This window comes from Rhinolophus ferrumequinum, chromosome 10 (genome assembly GCF_004115265.2).
Source record: "Rhinolophus ferrumequinum isolate MPI-CBG mRhiFer1 chromosome 10, mRhiFer1_v1.p, whole genome shotgun sequence".
In the NCBI taxonomy this organism is placed as follows: Eukaryota; Metazoa; Chordata; class Mammalia; order Chiroptera; family Rhinolophidae; genus Rhinolophus; species Rhinolophus ferrumequinum.
Window position 1 is genome coordinate 17829883 of NC_046293.1, and position 22785 is coordinate 17852667.

The 22785-nt window shown below is 37.8% G+C and overlaps 1 protein-coding gene across 1 annotated transcript in view; it reads right to left on the reverse strand.

Annotated features, from left to right (window-relative positions):
* The window catches only part of UTP20 (UTP20 small subunit processome component), a 93678-nt gene that overhangs the window by 54018 nt on the left and 16875 nt on the right, over window positions 1-22785 (reverse strand). The window contains exons 13-24 of the mRNA XM_033116782.1: window positions 18512-18664; window positions 18276-18364; window positions 16742-16847; window positions 15322-15472; window positions 14603-14665; window positions 12851-13009; window positions 11689-11765; window positions 10067-10146; window positions 9587-9830; window positions 5461-5646; window positions 1906-1996; window positions 538-623 (exon numbers count right to left, since the gene is read on the reverse strand). Of these exons, the coding sequence (XP_032972673.1) occupies window positions 538-623; window positions 1906-1996; window positions 5461-5646; window positions 9587-9830; window positions 10067-10146; window positions 11689-11765; window positions 12851-13009; window positions 14603-14665; window positions 15322-15472; window positions 16742-16847; window positions 18276-18364; window positions 18512-18664 (1485 nt within the window). The remainder of the gene's footprint in view (window positions 1-537; window positions 624-1905; window positions 1997-5460; window positions 5647-9586; window positions 9831-10066; window positions 10147-11688; window positions 11766-12850; window positions 13010-14602; window positions 14666-15321; window positions 15473-16741; window positions 16848-18275; window positions 18365-18511; window positions 18665-22785) is intronic.

Sequence of the window (22785 nt, forward strand, 5' to 3'; positions counted from 1 at the left end):
ACAGCAGCAGTTTTTAAAAATGCAAAAATGTAGAGCACTATGTGTTAAATGAAATAGGTATTAAAGAATAATTCACAATGTAGTTGGCATCCATAAAGGAAAATTTTCACAAAAATAAGTTCCAAAATGAGAGTTGTTCAAATTTTAAGATAAAAGGGATTATAAGGAGTTAGATTTAGTCAAAAATTCAGCTGTTTCAAAGGGCATAATACAAAAGTCTCTTCAGTTCTTAGAGTGATTATTAGGATCCCCTACGTAATCACCAAGATTTTAAGACATTATATAAGCAAGAAGAAGTGACATAATGTCAACACAGACTTTGCAATTAATATTCTCTTTCCTACCTTATTGTCTATGGAGAAGCACTCTTTAACAAACATAATCTCAGTTTTCATTTCTTACCTAAAATAGCATTATGATTACTTTAGAAAAGAGGGAAATTTTCCAGGCCTTCACAAAACTATTTTACAAGAGGCTCAGGTAGAAAGATAAAAATCAGCCAAAGAAACAGCATTTCTTTGGCATCAAATAACTTACCTGTAAGGGAGGATGTGCGGATGTTTATATGTCATTATGCAATCCAGGGTTATTTTTTGCACCGTTTGATCTTGGTGTAGCAACAACTAAGAATGATATTTAATAGAATAAATCAATGAAGTCACATATACACATACCATGGGATAGTAATTTACTTGTGCTAACTTGCAAAATTAGATTTCTTAGAATCTACATTTTCAGATGTGATTTAAAGCTGATTTCTGACAAAAGCTTAACATCTTCCTGGAGTTAAAGGAGGACGAATAGAATATGTGCAAAGAACAAAATAAAAACAAAACTGACATCTACACTCCATACACCAGACCTTCGGGTCTATCAGTTTTTTTGGCCAAGGCCAACTCTTTACATAATCTAGAGTTACATCAAATGAGCTGGTCCTGTGATGAACAACAGCTTTTATAATCCTGTGAAGGGAATGGCTGTCAGTAAAATGCCAGGGAAGACATGGCTCTGGGGCCTCTCTGACCAGTCAGTTCAGAATTTTGCTTCCTGTGGACAAGTGAGATTTTCGAGCTCTGGCTTTACAAACAAGTTGTATCCGAATTACGGACAGAATATGGATAAGTTCTGCCAACATGAAACGTTTCATCTAAAAAATATCCAAATGAAAAAAGAAAATTTTGTTTCCCCAGATGGCTTAGAATGACATCCAATTCTTACTCTGCTTCTGACATTAAATTTTTTCTTCAACTTTTTCTGGAATTCAGGGTTACATATTATGACTGTAACAACTGTTATCCCAACTATTTGCTTCTGCAAAATGTAACACATCCTGAAATCCTAGCACTCCATCAGGCTAATTTATCAAAAAGTGAAAAGTTGCCAACTGTTCTGGGCACAATCCCCACTCCCTTCTAAAAGCTAATTCCCATGATATAATTAATGCTTTGTTATAGTCACTGTTAATACAACTCATCAATGTTTGGTCACCCAAAATGCCTTTAAAATCAACTAAACTAGTACTATCTAAAACTGTCTCTCGAGAAACAGAAAATGTCTATTAATTAAAAATATATACAGAGGGTGCCAAAAAACGTACACACATTATATTTTAAGAAAGGAAAAAACTGTGTTGAATTTATGCTGATGGTAACCACTCTGAGCACCTCTTGTAATTGCAGAAGTCAAACGTGACTTGTATTCATCTTTTGTTATCGGTATACATCGAGCATTACAATTTTAATAGTTTCTTCCTTTCTTAAAATGTATATACATTTTTTTGGCACCCTCTGTATATACTTAAAATGTTGACATGGGCTCTATCCAACAGTTATCAAAAACCTAAAAGTTATTTTGGCAAAGAAAATGGTAGAGAACAGAAAGAATTGCAGTGGCAATTTTACTTACCTGAAGATAAAGCTCATATAATTTGGATTCCAGATATAAGGCCCGTGGATTCGAAAATTTAGAGAAAACTTGCAAATGAGCGATTAACTGCCTAAAACAATAAAAAAAGAGAGAGTACTACAAAATTAAAGGACAGAGATTATTTTCACAAGATAATAATGCCCATCAATTTAGTCTATCTGACAATTATTCTGAAAACCTTGACTATAGTTTCATTGTTAATTATACAAATAATTATTAATTATTTGCATTTAGGAAATTATTATCCAGAAATGCCAAATCTCAGGCAAGCCTTCCCCTGAAATCCAGGTTCCCCACCCAGAAAATCATTCAGATTTTGCTTAGAATGGTTTAAATTAAACCAAAAGTAGAAAGTAATCAAAACAGTAATACATTCCAAAGTTGAATACAGATGAATTTTGGGAAGCTTCCTTGTCTAGTTTCTATACAGTAAACAGGAAAGTGGTAAAATATATTCTTCCTCACTTTCATATAACATAAATACTGACGTCAGGCCAGAGGTCCAGGTTTAGGTAATGGCTCTTCCTCCATGGCTCTTGCTTATCAAGGAGGAAGAAAAAGCAATGCTGTCATTGAAAGTTCAAGTTGAAGAGGGGACTGACAGCCTCAGGGAAAATTACATCATCCACTAAAATAGACGAAGAAGAGGGCTGCTACTGCATTTACTCACTCAACTTCCTAGTCCACACTTGATGAGGTTTTAGAAATACTTGAGAAAGCTGTTTCCTCTGTGTATATAATGTATAAGACATACTAGAACTTAAAGAAACGTGAATGAATAAAATGTTAAGATTTGGAGAGATTTCATTTGCCTATTTCAAAAATATATGCAGGGAGAAGTGGAGAAAGGTCAACAGGATACATGGAGGATCCTGTCATTTTGGGCCGTGTGACTTTGGGGAAAGTTAATTAATGTCTCAGATTTTCAGTTTCCTCATCTTGACAAGGAAAGACGTCCTGATTTTCTGTGAGGATTAAATGAAGTATGAGACCTCTGCTCCTAAGAATTTAGCAAACAATGCATTTCTCTGCTCTTGGGCAAAAGAACGCAAAACTGTGAAAGTCCTACTAGTTAACATAGAGAAAATAAGCTGGAAATTATGCCCTCTATAGATATTATAGAGAACTAGGGAAAGGGTAGTATTATTATTTATATTTAGCTTAAATGTCTGTGATGGTAAGTCTTATGTATCAACTTGGCTAAGTTCAAGTAACCACTTACGTAATGAAACACTAATCTAGGTGTTGTGATGAAAGTATTTTGTAGGTGTTGTTAACATCTCTAATAAGTGGACTTTAAATAAGAGATTATTTAATATTCAATTATGTGGATGGGCCTCATCCAATCAGTTAAAGGCCTTAAGAACAAAAACTGATGTTTCAGCCTGCTGTCCTGCCCTGCAAATTCTGGACTTGCAGGCTCCCATAATTACATGAGCCAATTCCTTAAAATAAATCTCATAACACACACACACACACACACACACAACCACACACCTCTATTCTATTGGTTCTGTTTCTCTAAAGAGCCCTGATGGATGCAGTGTCCTTGTAATTACTTATCCATGAGCCCTTGCACTTTAATAAACAAACGTTAAAATTTTTCTACTTTAATATCCACTCCTCCCAACATTTATTAAGTATTTCTTATCTGCCATGCAGCCTTAAAGAGCCAAAGAGAACAGGAGCCAATTTACACGCTCTCATTAAATACTTGCCAGTGAGGAGCACGCTCCACGAAGGATTATAAACTTGGACTATGACTATATTGAGATAGATGGCACCAAGGACTGTCTATCAATGTATTCACATTTTCAACCATGTGTATGTTAGCAACAGTCTAGGTTTTACAGGGGACAGAAGAATTAATTCAGGGGACAAAAGAATTAATTCAGACATGGACCTTTTACTTAAAGGGTTCCTGATTTTCATGGAAGATCTATAAAAAATTAGTATCAAGGCAAGGAGTAGCACCATGACAGAGGTCTAGATGGCTGTTACTAAAGTTTGAAGTTGATTTTGAGTGAGATGACTTTCCTTTTAAAAGACAGGAAAGCCTTCGTGAGGAGGCAGTGCAGGAATTGTGCCTTGAAGTAGGAACAGGATCTCAGCTGGCAGAAACGAGGCAAGGACATTGTAGAAGGAGGGAAGGGCACTGCAAAGTTAAAGGGTGAGAAAGGAAGAGGCATGACTGGAAAAATAGGTTATTTATTCAACAAACACACACGAGGACTAATCTCTTGCTGGCTATTATGTTTGAAGGATATGAAGAAGAAAACAGCAATCTTTGTCTTGGAGGAAGCAGTGGGGGGTAGGATATTCAGAGATGTGAGAAGGTAGAAGCAAAGAAGGAACTAGTCTGCATGAAGTGTAGTCATGATCTTTCTTGCCCTGGCACTTTATACACTATTTCCATTGGCTGGCAAATCCTTCCCTGCCCGAGCTGCTGGCAAACTTTTGTCTTTCAGCTTCAAAGGTGCCTTCTACCTATTAAAAGCCTTCCCTTTGTGATAGAATTAAATCTTTTATGTTTTTTTTTTTTTTTTACTGTGCTCCCATAACACCTTTAAAAATATTTCCTGTATAAAAATGTTTCACATTAGACCATGCTTCCTGCATTGCAGAGGCTAGGTACGATCCATCTTTGTAACCCAGCACTTAGCAAAAGGCACTCAATACTGCTGCAGATGGATGAACTAATAAATGGCTCGTGGAAAAACCTCAACAAAGGGGCCTATCAGATTGAGATCTCAAGCGTTACAGTAACACAGCAGCACCAGATCCAGTGGATCTCTGACACACAAATTCAGACGAGTAAACTGGAGTAACTTTTTTTTTCCTCTTCTTCCGCCTCCCTCCCTCTGGTTCAAGCCATTGTTTCTCAGTCTAGTCGAGTAGGACACAGCTCCCTGGCCCATGTGGGAACCGAACCGGTGACCTGGGTGTTAGGAGCACGGCGCTCCAACCACCTGAGCCACCCGGCCGGCCTTGGAGTAACTTCTAAAAGCATGATCACTTCTTCTTTCTCTAAGGTTTCTAACAATTTAGGTAAATGAATTACCCAAAAACTAGGAAATATGTTTCTTATTTAAATATAACAGCATGGGGGGAAAAAGTAACCAGGAGATAAGTCAAAAGGCAAAGTAAAAGTGCTGACACACTTATTTATAAGAGAAAAGATGTTCCATTACGTGTTCCCCTAGCACACAAACATAATGCCACGGTGCCATGAAAAGTGGATGACAGAGGTCAAAGGCCATGTTATCGCTCAGGGCTCCAGCCCTCTCATGCGTAAACAGGAGCTATGATGAGATCAGCCCAAGTCCAAGACTGTGGCGAAAACCAAAAAACTTAGAAGACCCACAGTTTTCTTTGGGCTATAAAAGAAAACCCCAGGAAGATACAGCATTTATGTAAATAATTATGTGAGCAGTTCATTCTGTTCGGGTCCATTTCCCATTAAGGCCATAACAGGCTTCTTCCCGTTCTTCTAAGAACTGTGGATTTGAGATCTACCGGCAAGGCTGAACTTACTTTGCCGCAGCTCTTCTCGTCTTTTTCCTCGGTGAAGTTTCATCTTGGGGCACACCCTCCTCCTCTACCTCTTCATCGTCTCCAGCAGCAGGTTCTTCTTCTGTGTCCTCTGCTGCCCCACCTCTGCCTTTTCTTCGCAGATCCTGGCTTGGAGCAACCTGCAGGTCTGCTGGGTAATACTCATTGCTACAGAGGAAAGAGAGGGACAGAAGATAGGTGAAGCTGAGATGCCCTAATTCTGTTCGTGACAAATGTTCATGTCCACAGTTCACAGAATCACACATCAGAGACATCAGAGGCGTCCCAGTCAAGCGTCTTCCACAGCATCCTGCTCCTGTAGTCTGCCAGCCCTTCTGAAGTACCTTACTGGCCAAGTCAGTCACTAACTGGAGAAGACAGACCATTCCATCGTTACACTATCGAAAATATTTGAAATGTCTACTCTGGACTGAACTGAAATCAGCCTCCTGGTCTCTGGAAACACAACTGGTGGAGGCATGTGTAGGGCTGGATTATATTAAATAATGAAAGTATAACATTAAGACCATGCTGTTCACAAAACTACTGAATAAATCACGTGGCCTAATATTGGGGAAAAAAAAAAAAGACCATGTTGGTCACGTTCCACCAGATACATTCTACTTTGTCACTGTCCTTTCAAAAATATGGTGCTGTAACAAAATTCAGTCCTCCATGTATGCATGGTCTGATAAGACAGATGGAACTATCAAGTCCATTGCTTCTGCGGGCAGTCACAACATGACACAGACAGAAACTGAATGTTTAGGCAATAACCAGTAAACTTTTATGTTTGTCTCCTCTAAACTAAGCATGTGCAGTTAGTATCCTCATTTGTTCTTACTGAATTCCATCCCTTTAATTTTGGTCCCTTGTTGCAGGTAACTAACATTATCTTGAAGGCTATCACTGTCATTCCCTGCATTCGGTTTGTCTCACTTGAACAATTATTATTTTGTTACCTGTTTTGTGCATGGCACTGGGTAGGATGTAAGGAAATTGATCAGACATTAAACCCCTGGTGAAATAGCATGTTTAGGATAGCACACTACCAACACACCTGGAAGAAACTCCAGGTTATTACACTAAAGTACAACTGGAGGACTGAGGCGCTACCATATGCAACTTTGTGTTCTCACCTAGCAGGATCTAGCACTAATACATTTTAAAAATGGATGAATAAATGAAATAAGCAAAGTAGCTCTGTCACTTACAAATTGTACCATCGTCAATTTAATAACATTTGTATTATACTCTCAATATTCAATGAACCACGTATTTTTAACCTTTATCTCTATGCACAGCATGCTCACTCATTCATTTATTATATAAGATAATTCACACAAAGCATTTACAAGTGTCTACACAGCAAGTCTCATTCATTAAGCGCCACCATCACCTGTTACTGGGATGTTTTTGCCATTGTTAGTCATTCAGTCCTGCTTCTGATTTAATTCTTCTCAGAGAATGTTTACAAGGGATTCACAAATTAGTTCTAATATTAAATTACTTTAAAAATATTTAGAAATATAAATTTCTAGCCAAAAATAAAAATAAAAAGCCCATAATACATTTCACAGTCAAAATTAAGGGTGACATTTGGGTTTTCCATTAGTTTGGATCATCTATAAAAGTATTAATTATAGGTAATCAGTGTCAACTAGTCTTAATTTAAACATTTTTAAAAATTGTGTATCTTTAGTATCTTAAATCTTCTTAAAACTCAAAGACCCACTTCCTGTCACAGGCTCTTCTCTCTATCCCCACCCTCACAGTATCTTGTACTATTAGAGGAAGGTCTTTATCCTTAGGTTAAGGGGTAATCGATTTCTTCCTTGAGGGAAAAACAGAAAATTAACAAGGTAGGAAATTCATATCCTACTAACACCATTAATACCAGCTGGCATATGCATAGGCACTTGCGATGCAAAAAACAACTAATAGATACTATTTTACTTGATCATCAAATCAAGGCAATGAAGATAAGTACCACTGTTCTCATTCTATCAATAAAGACTAAAGAGTTATGCGAAAAAGAGGAAATCATTCCTCTTCCACCATACCATCCACTGACCTGCCTGCATCTTTGCGTGTAACCTTTCAGAGAATGAATTATTCATACAAACCTTTTCGCTTATGCATGGGATCCTATCTACTCTTACCTACTCAAAGACATGGATCTAGCAACTTTATCCCCTCTCTTGCATTACCAATTTTTCCCTTCCTTCTGGAATATTCACACCAGCATTACATACGCACCTGCTGCTTCGATATTAAATAGCAACCCCAACAACAGCTCCCTCTTGGGTCCCACATCTCTCTCCAGCCATGTCTGCTTCTTTTTTGTAAGAACTGTTCATATTTGTTTTTGCCATTTTTCTTCTCCATTATCTCTTAAACCCATTTTAATCAGGCTTTCATCCCGGCCAGATTAACCAAAATAACTCATGTGAAGGTCACTTCCAAAGCCAATGGTCATTCTTAGTCTTCATTTGATTGATGTTTCAGACACATTTGATGCAATTGATCAACTCCCTCCTTGAAGTCTTTTCTTCAAGGAGTACTAAGTAGTCTTGGTTCTTCTATCACTCTTTCCTGGCCTCCTTTGCTGGTTCCTTATCTCCCAACCTCTAAATATTGCTGTCGGTCCTTGGAAATCTTTCTTTACATTTGTACTCCCAGGTATGATTTAATTCCCTGTCCCATAATTTAAAAAACCATCTACCATCTATATACTAATGAGTCTGAAATGTATTATCTTTACACCAAACCTTTCCCTGGGACTTAAAGCTCCAAATTCAAGTGCTTACTTGACATCTCTACTTAAACGTCTATTTAGTATCCCAAACTTAACATGTCTAAAGATGAATCCTTGACCTTCCCCACAACTGCAAACTTCTGCATTTCTCCCAATCTCAGTAAATGGTAACCCTCTTCTTCCAGTTACTCAGGTCAAACCCTTAGGGACATTCTTGATGCCTCCCCTTTCTCCTTCCTGCACCCCTCTCGCTCCCACCATGCCACATCTGACCTGTTGGCCAATCCAGCAGGCTAACCTAGTTGCAATTCTTCAAAAATATCTTATTGAATTGAAATCCTTCAAAAAATATCCAGAATTCAACTACTTCTCATTATCTACACTACTACAACCTCGGTCAACCTCACCACCATTTCTTGCCTGGATTTTTCCAATCTTCTCCTAAGTGTCTACTCTCTAGCCTCTCTACCTACTCTCACCCTGCCATCCTACAGTCTATTCTCATCATCGCAGCCAGAAAACTCCTTGAGAAAACTGAAGTCATGTCACCCTTATCTTTAAACCTTCCAATGGCTTCCCACTTCACTGACAGGAAAAACCAAAGTCCTTCCCATCACTTAAAGGCCTACAGAACTTGGTCTCCTGTTAACTTTCTGCCCTGGTCTTCAACTATTTTCTTCCAGGATTAGTGTGGTAGCCACTCATACTTCCTTGCTGTTCCATGAACAATCCTAGCATGTTGTGGTTCCTAGCCTGCTTAATTTAATGCCACAGCATTTTCCCATGTAATGAAATAGTATTGTTAATCTACATTTATTCATTAATTAGTAATGTTCTACACACCACATCCTATACCTTTAGAGTCTTAAAGCAATCTCTCACACAGCATATCTTTTTGAAATAGAACAACGCTCCAGAAAGTTCTTGTTATTTTTTTGAGAGTACATTCCTCAGCATCATGGGAAACATTCAAGAGGCTCAAAACAGAGTGGCTTGGGTTGAGTTACTGGAAAATACTTTTAAGCCCCTGGCAGACAATGTAACAATGAATAACAGGGCAAGAAATAGCAAGGTCTTTCTACATTGAGCTAACTCAATATGGCCTTTCTTATGTTGTAACCTGGAATTTTTTATTAACGCCATTTGTGTGCTGGTTAAATTCATGTAAAATTAAGTGGTGAACCAAACTAGTTTAGTTATTAGCTGATAGAGCTCGTGCTTTATAGATGTGCCAATCATTTGAAAACACAACAGAAGCAAAAAGAACTCAGCCAATTTGGGAGCTTAATACTTTGTACCTTCTCTTTCTCATAGCCTACCAGGCACATATTCCTAGAAGAGAACACTTACTTGATAAACCTCAAGAAAAGTGGAGAAAGCTCCCTGGACCGTGGCTCTACCCTTTCTGGGAATTTTGCGAGAGCTCGCCAGAGCAAAAATCGAAAATTGGTGTGGTCCAGTCTTTCCTGACAATGGGTTTTCAATGTTAACTGCTCAGAAAAAAGAGCTCCAACATCTCCTTCCTGAGTCTGCTCCCAATTTTCATCTCCAATGGATTTCTCCTCATTTCTTATGTCATTTTGCAGCTCTTTCTCTGAAAGAAAAAATAGTCATCATAACCACTACTAGGGAAATGTTAACATGTGTCCTATGTGTTTCCTCAAATAAGGGCATTTGTTTCGCTAGTGATATAGGGAATAATAAACCATATCCAAAGGTTATCACAGATAGTACATTTCTCATATCGGTTTCCCAATTTCATGTGCAATTAAGCAGCAAAAATTAAACAGTTAAACAACCACTTTTCTTCCCCCCATGCCCCTTACATACCAGCATGTGTAGCTGCTTTATCCAGATGTTCATAGTAGACTTTCCAAAATTTCTTATTTTCCATTTCACATGCATGAGAACTAAGAGAAAAGATTACAAATAAAATAGATGACATGATCCTTACTTTGAAATATTTCACAGAAAAGAAAAGAGTGAAAGGATATAACTAAAATGTTAATTAAGTTATCCCTGAATATGCAATAACTTTTGTACTTTTCTGTATTTTTCAAAATGCCTGTACCGGGCACAAACTATTTTTATTGTCATAAAGTACTAAAGTGTGTTTTTAAAAACCTAAGCAGATTCCTATGAGACTATTTTTAAAGGTACAATAATGGAAATGGGCAAAGGGGTATGAGGTATGTTCCAGTAAGGGAAGGAGAAGCCTGTTTAGAGAGAAAATTCAGTTTGTTCAAAGCTAACTTTAAAATGTTATTTTTTTCCTCTACCAAATTCAAATATACTTAACACAAAGGCAAAATAAATACTTACTAACTACATGAAACATGGCTTCCAGAACTTAAGAGAAATTAGATCAATCATATAATTTGATATCCTAGCAACAGTATCTTTAAATTATTTATATTTTTTCTGTCATTAATTTTCTAAGAATATGCATAAACTTTACATAAGACATGAACCATATATGGTGCTGACTATATGTAAAAACTAAACCAATTTTTAGACAGAAAGATGTACTCCACAGGAAGACAGCCCAGCCAGCTCTGGAGGAGCATTTGAAAGGCCTTCAGGCACTGAAGAGCTAACAATTTGAATAGTGGGCTGCTGCTAACACATGTCAGATTCTTCCTTAAGTGCAATGAACAAAATTATGAAGTTGATGTTAGAAGGCCTTGCTTTCAGCATACTGGTTTTTGATGGCTTTGAAAGACAGTTAAACAGCAGACAAAGAGGTTCCAAATTGGGAAAGGATTTATTTATTCTGCTTCTGTCGAATAAGAACTAATCGTTAGGGTTTTGAGAGGCCACACATTACGTATATTTCCAATCCAACAAAAGCCAGAGTAGACCATCTGAAGAACAAACATCTGCAAAAGGACAGGTTTCTACAGATGAGGCACAACGCAAGTATTTTCTATGTGATTATTAAGGTCCTATTTAGAGCTAAAGGGACTTTGGATAATAGATAGCAAGGCTTTTAAAGTCCTCATTTTAAAATTAAAGTTTGGCTCAATGACAGTATATATATACATATATATATATATATATATACACACACACACACACACACACACACACACAGTATATATATATGTCATATATATATATATATATGACATATATATATAATCCAATTATTATACAATTCTTTGTTACTGAAAAAAATTCAACAACACAGATGTATCATATAAAGTAAAAGGAGGTCTTCCAAAGTTATTTCAAAGTACAAAGAAACATACACATAATAGTTGAACTATTGAGAAACTTGGCATCAGAGAGAAAAATTAATGTTTCTTTTTCCTTCACATTGTCCCCAAAAGGATTTAAGGTAGCTATAAATACTGCACACACCCATTATACACCTAGAAGGGGTATAAGACTGAGTCCATCATTCTGCAGTAGTTAAAACATAATAGTTTCATCCATTTACCCATGCTTACCTTATGAGTTCAATAACAGGATCCCAGAGAGCACTGAAGTTGACATATAACATGCCTAATAAATAACGAAGCGGCACCTGCAATTACAGATGAGTTTAGTATGTGGGTAATGAATAGCACCGAATATGAATATCCCACCTCAGGCAATCGGAGGTTTGGAAAGAAGCTTGTAATTTAAGGAAAAAGTTATAAGTATCAATCCAAAATTCAGTGACTAGTAATTTTCCAACTCTCCCCCAAATGTCACTTGCAATTGAACACAGAAGAATCAACTAAAGCAAACACAGTATTCAAACTCACTCCAGATGTTCATGCTCAGAATATGTTTGGATAAACAGATTTGACTCATGATTCAATTCCCTCCTAACAAATGCTGCCATCACCTTAGAAGACAAAACCTGAATAGTAATCAGTAAAGCACAGATGCCAAAGACCCAAGAAAGTATGCTGTGAATGGCAGCTGCGGCTTCGCAAGCAGATGTCTGAGCTCTGTAAACTATGCATTAAAGGAGCTCTGCTCAAAGGGTCTAAAGTTTTCTCAGCGCCTTTTGCAACCAGTCGTTACTAGCATCCCCATAGGCTAGGGAGGCGTTGTGTAGAATGGTAGCTGTGTTATTATTTGGGGGTGGGGTGTTTGTAACTATGTTAGCAACAGAGCCACTTCTCCCAAGTAAACATAACCAATAGAGGACACCAATACATAAAGCAGGGCATGAACGGAACTGCTCTGACTGAAAGGAGAATGCCTCCATATGGCCTTCCTCCCAAAGGGATCCATGATGTATCTTCAAGGGTCACAGACAGAAAACCCTTGACACAAAAGGTAAAGGGCCGACGTCCTGCGGCAGTGAACATACTGTAGAAGATACCAGGCTTTGAACTTGATGTTGAGTCCTTCTGTTGCCACTTACTATCTACCTTCACATACTATACACATACTCAGGTGAAAGTGGATAGTAAATTATTTCTACTGTTGAAACAGCCGGCAGAGCTATTTAACTCAAAGCATCTAAGAGAACTAAGGATTTACATAGTTTTAGAAATTTTTTTTTTTTTTTTTTTTGGTGACCACTTGGTATGTTTCTCTTTCCAAAAGCCAACCAAACAGATCTTAAAGCATCAATTAAGAAAAAACCAACAACAAAAAACCAGTGTTTTATACCTCCTGTAGCGGCCCCTCAGGGACTGCCGTCTGCACCACATCATGTCTTAGTTTTCTCAAGTGAAGAAGCTTCTCTCTGTAATCATTCACAGTTGCTGGAACAAGTTCTGCCTGGCGCAATATAGCAAAGGCAGATGGACGCTCTGAGAGCCCGTCATCCTGAACGACCAGAGAAAACCACGGAGGCATGTCAGTGTTTTGATTTTCCAAAAAAGCATTAAATGAATGTGACCAAAGGTCTAAAACATAAAAACTGGGATATGCTAATGCTTTAGGTTAAATAAACAACACATTTTTGGGGATAAATGATTCATTTGTCCTCATACCATTTACTTTCCGGTAGGTAATTTAGGTTTAGTGTCTAGTATAGAAATGACAAGAACAAAACAAACAAGTTAATTCTCAAAATGACTCAAATCGATTGGCAACATCTGTTGAAATAAAGGAAATGTACATGTACTTGTATATATATATTTTCACTGTATAATTCTACCTCTAGTAGAAGTACTTTCTACCTCAAGAAGAAATAATTTGCATTAAGAAATATTTCCCTATATAAAGATACTATGTAAGGATGTTCCTGCAGTATTACTATAAATCCTGAAAAACTGTAACCAATCCAGGTAAGTATCCATAAACAGGGAATTGGTTAAACAAGGAATTGGTTAAATAAAACTATATATACATATAGTTTTTATTAAATTTATTGGGGTGACAATGGTTAGTCAAGTTCCATAGGATTCAGGTGTACAATTCTGTAATACATCATCTATGTATCACATTGTGTGTTCACCACCCAGAGTCAGTTCTCCTTCCATCACTATGTATTTGATCCCCTTTACTCTCTTCTACCATCCCCACCTCCCCCTTACTCTCTGGTAACCACTAAACTGTTGTCTGTGTCTATGAGTTGTTGTTTCCTTGCTTGTTTGTCTTGATATTTTAATCGGTGGACTGCTATTCAAACTTCAAAAATAAAATGAGGAAGGGCTGGCTCGGTGGCTCAGGTGGTTGGAACTCCGTGCTCCTAACTCCGAAGGCTGCCGGTTCGATTCCCACATGGGCCAGTGGGCTTTGGTTGCCAGTTCAACCCCTTGAGTCCCACAAGGGATGGTGGGCTCTGCCCCCTGCAACTAAGATTGAACATGGCACCTTGAGCTGAGCTGCCGCTGAGCTCCAGGATGGCTCAGTTGGTTGGAGTGTGTCCTCTCAACCACAAGGTTGCCAGTTTGACTCTCTCCAAGGGATGGTGGGCTGCGCCCCCCTGCAACTAGCAATGGTAACTAGACCAGGAGCTGAGCTGCGCACAACTAAGACTGAAAGGACAACTTGAAGCTGAACGGCATCCTCCACAACTAAGATTGAAAGGACAACAACTTGACTTGGAAAAAAAGTCCTGGAAGTACACACTGTTCCCCAATAAAGGCCTGTTCCCCTTCCCCAATAAAATCTTTAAAAAAAAAAAAAAATGAGGAAGAACTAGAGATACGGAAAATGATATGGAAAAACCTTTATAACACCATTTGTTTAAATTATGTGTGTGCTTACAAAAGTCTGAAAGAATATACACCAATTATCTGGATTTTCAGTGGTGGCCTTGGTCGGGGGCAGGAGTAAGAATTAAAAAAAAAATTTAATTTTTATGATAGATATTTATGGTGTTTGAATTTTCTGCAAAATTATCATTTTGAAAATAAAAAAAATTAACATATTACATTTAAAAAGCTATCTAAACTGAATAGTTAAAAATACCTCCATTAGTTCCGGAAGTCGAACCTCAAAGTGGTTTAGGATCCTTATTGTCAAAAGCCGAATCTAGAGAAAGCAAAAGGCATGTTTCAAACCCCAAAGTTTAAACATAAGAAGAAACTGATTAATAGTGAGATCTAAGTTTTATAGAATTGTGAAAACTATACTACTTTTCAGAGTAACACGTTTATTTTCTCTCTTATTTCATATTCAACACCAACCCCTCACTCAAATGGTACCTGGAACACTTAATGACCAAATTAAACTGAGAAGGTAAGGTTGCCCATAAAACTATGTTGTTTCTTTGAACTGTAACACTATAAGTATCTCTGTAAATAAGTGCAAAGAATCTGATTAAGCTTACAATTCCATTGAAATTAGTGATTTTTATTTCTAAATAACGTATTCATGTATTTCTCTACAGCTGAATGAGCAGCAGAATCACTCAGATGGCTTTAAAAAACCATGCAGATTTTTCAATTCCACCCTACTCACACTGAATCAGAATTTGCGGGGTTAGGGACCCACAATTTATATTTTTATTAAGTTTCCCAATGAGACCGGCTGCAATCAGATTGTAGGTCAGTCTTTAGGAATCACTGCTTTAAAAAGAAATCACCCCACAGCAGCATTTTCTGATTAAGGAGTTCTGACAACCACTGGCAATACATATATAGAAACAAAGAATGAGAGAGAGAGAACACACCACAGAACCGTATTACCTTGGTTATGCCAGTTGAAATGTTTGCTTGTAACTTGGGAAATAATTCCATTAAAGCTTCCTCAGAAAGTGGCCCTTTGCAGCCACATAAGGATAATCTCTGATAATAGAGATCAGCCAACAGCAACACAGATGGCTCCAGAGGAAACGTTCTGCAACAAGATGTTTATTAGACCCAAACTGCATCATACCCTCCACAGTATGAAAAATCAAGGTCTAGCAACAGTGAGTGACGTGCTCAAGGACATACAGCCAGCAAGAGGCAGAGGCAGGATGAGAATGTGCTATTTTGACTAAAACCCAATGCTGTCTCTTCAATCCATATAGTTGTGAGTAACAATGACATGAGGAGGGAGATGTAATATTCACTGAGTGTTCTCCATGTGCCAGGCGCTGAGCTAGTGAGGGAAGCAGTACAGAGAAGGATACAGGATCTGAGGTATGGCAGCCCCTCCATTCATCAGCAGTGCAAGCCTGGGCAAGTTGCTTAACCTCTACGTGCCATCCTCCTTCAACAAACATTTACTGAGTGTCTACTGTGTGCCAATGTCTTTTATAGACACTGGATATAGCAATAAATAAAAGACAAAGTTTCTATTCTCCTGAAGCTTGTATTCTAGTAGGAGAAGGTAGCCAGTAAGTACCTAAACTAATATATAATCAGTATGAGTGATGAGTGTGATGAAGGAAAGAAAATCAGGGAAAGGAGGCTAGACTGAGAGACGGGAGTGTATAGGTAGAGGGGGAGGGAAAGGCGGGTGAAGAGCAGTGCTATTTGATATGGGAGTGGTAAATGGTTAAAGTAAAGAATTCTAACTGGTCTCCCTTATTCCCCTTCAGTCACTTGTCAACACAGCAGCCATGGTGATCCTATTTAGGCCTAAGTCACTCCCCTGCCCTAAATCTCCTGTCCCCTTTCACTGGAAATAAAAGCCTAGGCCCTATAATGGCCAGAGGTCATACACTGCCTGCCATCCCCACCTTTGTGTCATCTTCTACTACCCATTCCTTACTCTGCTCAGCCAAAATAGTTCTTTGCTGCTGAAGCCAGCACCCCCCTCCCAGTGTTGGCATTCGTGTCTCCTTGGGGTCTGGAATAAGAGTGCCCAAGGTCAGCACTGTGCTATGTTATGGTTGGGAGTAGTCAGCATTATTTACCCTTTACATTCTACACCACTAGTTTACACACACAGTGAAACACCCCTTTACAAAGATGAATCTCTTTTGAAAGACTGTGTCAAAAAATGTACTTGTTTTAATTGGAGGATGTAAATCAATGGTAAAATCTCCTATGTGAATAACAGCTCAGGTAGAAAATAGATCAAAACACAACTTTTATTATGTCCAAGAAAGACTTCACAGAAACAGCAGCTTTTATATTTTATTCACTATTAAGTTAAATGGAAGGTATGTTTACTCACAATACTAAATTCTTCACACGTTCCACAGGAACTAGCTGAAGTAGTTCAGAAGATTCTTCCAAACTTAGCAGAGTATTTATAGCTTGACAAAGAACAAATAAATTTCCTAAGGGCAGAAAACAGAAGAAACCATATTACTTATTTCTTTGACACAAAAACTATCAGACATTTAACACTTGCTATTTATGCAAACTTCTTAAATTTGAGCCTTCTAAAGAATTACCTGTCAAATGTTAGAATATAATAGAAAAGCATTAAAAAGAGAAGGTTCCAAGTCTTATATGTTAACTTTCTTAAGAGAAAAATATATTCAGAATTAGAAAATAAAAATGTATGTGCTATAACTGCAAGAAAGGAAGAAGTTCAAGGGTTCCGCTGACTGGCATTATCAAAATTAGAACTTTTGAGTAAAGCTAAGAAATTATTTTTGTATAAAACTCATGTTGATTTTCTCTCCAATATATAAGGAGCCACATATCCAATGGCTCCTACCTATAATCCACTCAATTAGTATTATTTATATATTCATTTAATCCAAGACCAGATAGATGCCATAGATGTTGGCAAACTATGGCCTGCAAGTCAGATTTTGTAGGTTGTCTGTTTTTATATATGTGGCTGACAACCTAAGAATGTTTAACGTTTTTAAAGGGTGGTTTAAAACAAAAACCAACCAAACAAAAATAATACACCACAAAGACTGAATGTGGCCCATAAAATCTAAAATATTTACTAACTAGTCCTTTACATAATAATTTTGTCAACCCTCTGCTCTACTCTAGACTTGAGAACTTCCTATAAGGGTAGAAATGTTCTATACGTGGGCCAATATGCAGCCACAGTCCAGTATGGTAGCCAGTAGTCACATGTGGCTACACAGAATCTAGCACATTAATATTTAAATGAATGAATGGCTACTATACACGTGTTGGGGAAAAAATACTGTGCTACAGTAAAACATAAAACCTACTTTTAAACTGCCATTCTCTGGCTCATGGGGGGAGAACCACAAGTATGCAACCAGAAATAATGTTTTCGGCAGGGCAGCCTAATTCTGCCTGGAACAGTCAGGAAGGCCTTCCTAGAGGTGTTGTGCTTGAGCTGCGTTTTGAAAGGTCAGTAAGAGTTCACCAAATGACAAAGACCTAGAAAGAACTCAGAAAGAAGGAACCCATGTTCAAGAGCAGCCAGAGGATTGAAAAAGAGTATCTTGCTCATACACAGGGGGTACACTGGGCGTGGGAGCCAGGGAACGAGACACAAGCTGGGGCCCCAGAAGGAAGAGGCCTTATTTGTTTGACCACAGCATCCTTTTGCTCCTTTACCTTCAGATTCAGCTTATGTTCAAGCCGCCCTGAACCGGTCACCACATTACGAGGCACAACCTTCTTAGCCTCTTTTTTCCGTATTTATCATACAGGGGGTTATGCCAGAACACAATGCTGGAACTATTTTCTGGTAGCCTAGGGGTTTACAATTACTTTGGCTGTGCCAGAAAAGAAAGAATAGAGAACAAATGGGAATTGTGACTGACCTTTTCCAAAGCTCCCTCTGTCAACAGTCGTAAAGAGTGACTCCGTGAAGCCTGTGACTTGTGGTATCACCTTCTCCTTCTCAAGAGGTCTGTCCAAAAAGTAGGGAGAAAAAGGGAAAAGTTCAAACTGGCATTCAATGGCTTTTTCATGGAAGAGCAAGGAACATAAAAGTTTTAATAAAAGTTTTAACCAGCATGCTAAGTACCTCTTTCAAAGCAACAGTGTATTTTCTCACCTAATATGAGGTAACACGACAAGGGCTGCCCAAGACTGTGAAAGGAAAGTCGTATCTTTACTTGGGGGTAACTGAATGATAGATAAAAGATGGTCCAATACTGGGACCTGTTCCTTTCCTCCCTTGGATCTGGTCTTCTGCCTTAGATAGGATCTGAAAGAAGAAAAGGTAAATGTTTTAAATAGAAGAGAATACGATTGCTCTCGCCCTAAGAAGTTTGAAATAGAATTGGGTTCCTTTCCAAGCGTGGAACATTTGGGGAGAGGAGGGAACTGGTGGTGATGGTTGAATATAAACAACTAAATAAATATACATAATTTACTGATTTTCTGTGAGAGGCTTTTTCAACCCCATTGGTTCCACTTTCTTCTATTTCCTATTTTAATTTGCTTCATAACCTAAAGCAAGTCTCTTTGGTTTTAAGTTTATAATGTACAAATTTTGTGCTGATGAACATGTTTCTAAGAACTGGAGAGGCAATTTATTGGAATGAACTGACTGCCTCCATCCCTCCCTTCCCTTTTGACATAAATTTTATTTATATATATATTTATATATACCCACTTGTCTGTGCTTTTGCTAGAAAATTTTGTAATAAACAATTCCTAAGTTTTAAATTGTGTGCCATTCTCAGCAGTGTGATGAAATCTCTCATTCTCCCACTCCGCGCCACCCCGGATGTGAATCACTGCTTTGTCCAGCGTTTCCACACTGTAGATGCTCCCTGCCCCGTTAGCCACTCACAAGCTGTCTCGGTTATCAGATCAACTGTCGAGATATCGCAGTGCTTGTGCTTCAGTCACCCTTATTTTACTTAGTAGTCCCAAGCACAAGGGTAGTGATGCTGGCAACTTGGTATGTCAAAAAGATGCCAAAAAGTGCTTACTTAACTAAACAGGTGAAAGTTTTCAAAAAGGCATTTTATCATCTTGCATCATAATAAGAAGGGCAAGTATAGTACAGTAAGATATTTTGAGAGGAAGAGACCACATTCACGTAACTTTTATTACAGTATATTATCATAGTTGTTCTATCTTACTGTGCCTAATTTATAAATTAAACTTTATCATAGATATGCATGTACAGGAAAAAACATAGTATATATAGGGTTTGGTACTACTGTGTTTCCCCAAAAATAAGACCTAGCTGGACAATCAGCTCTAACGCATCTTTTGGAGCAAAAATTAATATAAGACTCTGTCTTATTCTACTACATATGACCAGGTCTAATGATATGATATGATATGATATGATATATGAAATGCTATGACATAAGATATGATATATGATATAATATAATACCGGGTCTTATATTAATTTTTGCTCCAAAAGACGCATTAGAGCGGACTGTCCAGCTAGGTCTTATTTTCGGGGAAACATGGTATGAGAGGTTTCAGGCAACCACTGGGCAGATCAGGGCGGACTATTGTACTTCACAAATGAGAATGATGTCGCAAAGTTATCATGATGAATTTGACAAATGTCACTAAAATGATTATGATTTTAAAGTAAATTTCTCTGCTGCTTTAATCTGACAAATGGTTACTTAATGATTTTTCTGATATGACATCCATTTTTAAGTATCTGTTACTTTGGTACTATTCTTACTTGCCTATTTTTATTTTTGCTAATGAACGATATCTCGGTCTTCTTTAAGACAGAAATCTAATCAAAAGAAGAATCACAGAAACATGTAAAATGATCTGTTTTTATAATTTATCTTCCATGTCCACACTGCTTAGCTTATTATCCAATAGAAGTGGAATATGGGGTTTTTATTTCTGTATCCTTTTGATCATTAAAATTAACCAAAAAGTTGCATTCTCTTTTGTTGCATACTTATCAGGGCATTGAATGCTTGGAAATTATGACAGATAGCTAATTTCATTGGCAATATCTAAAAGTCACTATACCTTGAAATACAGCCTTCCTCTTACTAATCATTATTCAACAATCTGCAAAAAACTTACACATAAATTACTGAGATGCTTTTAAAAGTGAGTCTTTAGTTGCCATGTCATTCCTCTGCTTCATCACATCGGCCAATGAGCTCCTCCAATAAAATGCACACCCCTTACCTCATTCTGTGAGGCCCCTTACCTCATTTTGATCTGATCCTCGCCTACTTCTCTCCTTCCTCTCATTCCACTTTCTTCCTTGCTCAATGCTTTTTACCCACACAGGCTTTCTTTTTCTTCCTCAAATATACTGGGTTTATTCCTGCTCCAGAGCCTTTGCAGTAACTCTTCCCTCTGCCTGGAAAGCCTTTCACCTGGACTTTCATGGCAAGGCTGGATACTTCCATCACTACAATTGGCCCAAAGGTCCCCTCTTCAGAGCAGAGTGCAGCTTCTCCATTTACTCTTCCTCCCAACATCCTGTTTTTTTCTTTTTATCATTATCTCAAATCATCTTGTTTATCTGCCTAACACACTCCGCCTCTCCCCGCCCCCAGAATTTCATCTCCTCAAAAGAAGGAACCTTTGTCTTTTTCATTGTTATGTCCCAGTGCCTAAACAGTGTCTAATACAATAACTACCTGTCAAATGACAGAAACATTCATCTTCGGAAGAGTCTTTTCAGATCTATCATCTCTTTTTATTGTCACAACAAATCTGTGAGATAAATGGATAGGGTGTGACTAAGAAAATTCACAGAGGTGATGACCACTGACATATATCCTACTTCTGTGGAGGTGGCAGAAGGAGGTTTTCTCAGAGAAAGAGACTCAGAAGCTGTGGCAGCATTTGCCTTAAGTTAACAGGTCTATGTTAATTTATTTATTCTTATCATGTCACATTCCAAGGGGGATTTGAGTGGCTGAGTCGGCAGTGTGACAAGGTCTGACTTGTAGCCTCAGGCCGGCCTTGGCTTCACCTCATGGAAGCCAACAAAGCAGCTCGCTCCCATTGACCAGAACCCACAGTTTGGGCCACTCTGAAGGAATCTGATGGTTGGAGATTGGCTTGGTGTGGCAAAATCAAGAGTAAAGTTCCAAGGAAATAATTCTACAGGGATTATTCATTACCCATTCCCCAGGAATCAGAGCTCAGCAAAGCGAAAAACCAACAAAATCCTGTTGGTATATTTTGATAGAGACGCTACTTTTAAGGTTGGCAGAAGAGCAACATGTAAATAAGATGGGTTCCTCCAGAATCTCAAGCTGATCAGACTCAAAAACTAACTCTGCTGTGTGACTGTGGGGACAATGACACCCACCTCACAGGATACTGTGATGCTTCAAAGCTGATTATTCAGCATAAACTGAAGAAATGCAGCAACAGGTCTAATTAATCCAAGAGAAATAATAAACTTATTCATTCCTAGGTTTAAACACATAAGAATGTTAAGGGAACTGGTACCCTAATCTATAATTTCTAGCAGAGGCATACCCACTCCAACTATTTGAAAAATGGTAAGCAGAATCCTCTCACATACTTACATAAACTGTTTTCAAGCTGGAAAGAGCACGCACTGCTTTTAATAGAATTAAGAATGTAATCCATGGCCCTTTTAACAATTCAAACAATGAGAAGGTATATAATCTAAAGTTAACAGTTTTGTGTATCCTTAGGGAGATGTCAATTCTCCCCAAATTGATCTATAGATTTAATGCAATTCCAAATAAAACCCCAGCAAGTTTTTTTTTTTTTTTTTTTAGACATAGACAAATTTCTTCTAAAATTTATATAAAAGGACAAAGGAACAGGGATAGCTGAAACAATTTGGAAAAAGTGGAAGAATTTTTTTCCTAAGATTGTAAGACTTATTTTATAGTTATAGTAATAAGACAGTGTGGTATTAGAATAAGACAGACACACAGGTCAATGGAACAGAACAGAGAAACCAGAAATAGACACACATATATATGGCCAATTGATTTTGACACAGGTGCAAAAGCAGTTCAACGAGGAAGCAAAGCCTTTTCAACAAATGTTGTCAGAGCAGTAGGCAAAAAAAGAAGTGACCTAAACCTCATACCTTATATAAAAATTACTCAGAATGGATCATGGGCTTAAATGTAGAACATAAAACTACACAACTTTTAGAAAAATAGGAGAAAATATTTGGGACATATAGTTAGGCAAAGAATTCTTAGACTTGACATCAAAAACGTTATCTATAAAAGAGAAAGTTGATAAACTGGACCTCATCAAAATTTAAAACTCTGCTCTGTGAAAAATCTTGTTAAGCAATGAAAGACAAGCTACAGCCTGGGAGACATTATTTGCAAACCACATATCTGACAAAAAAGACTTGTACCTAGAATATAT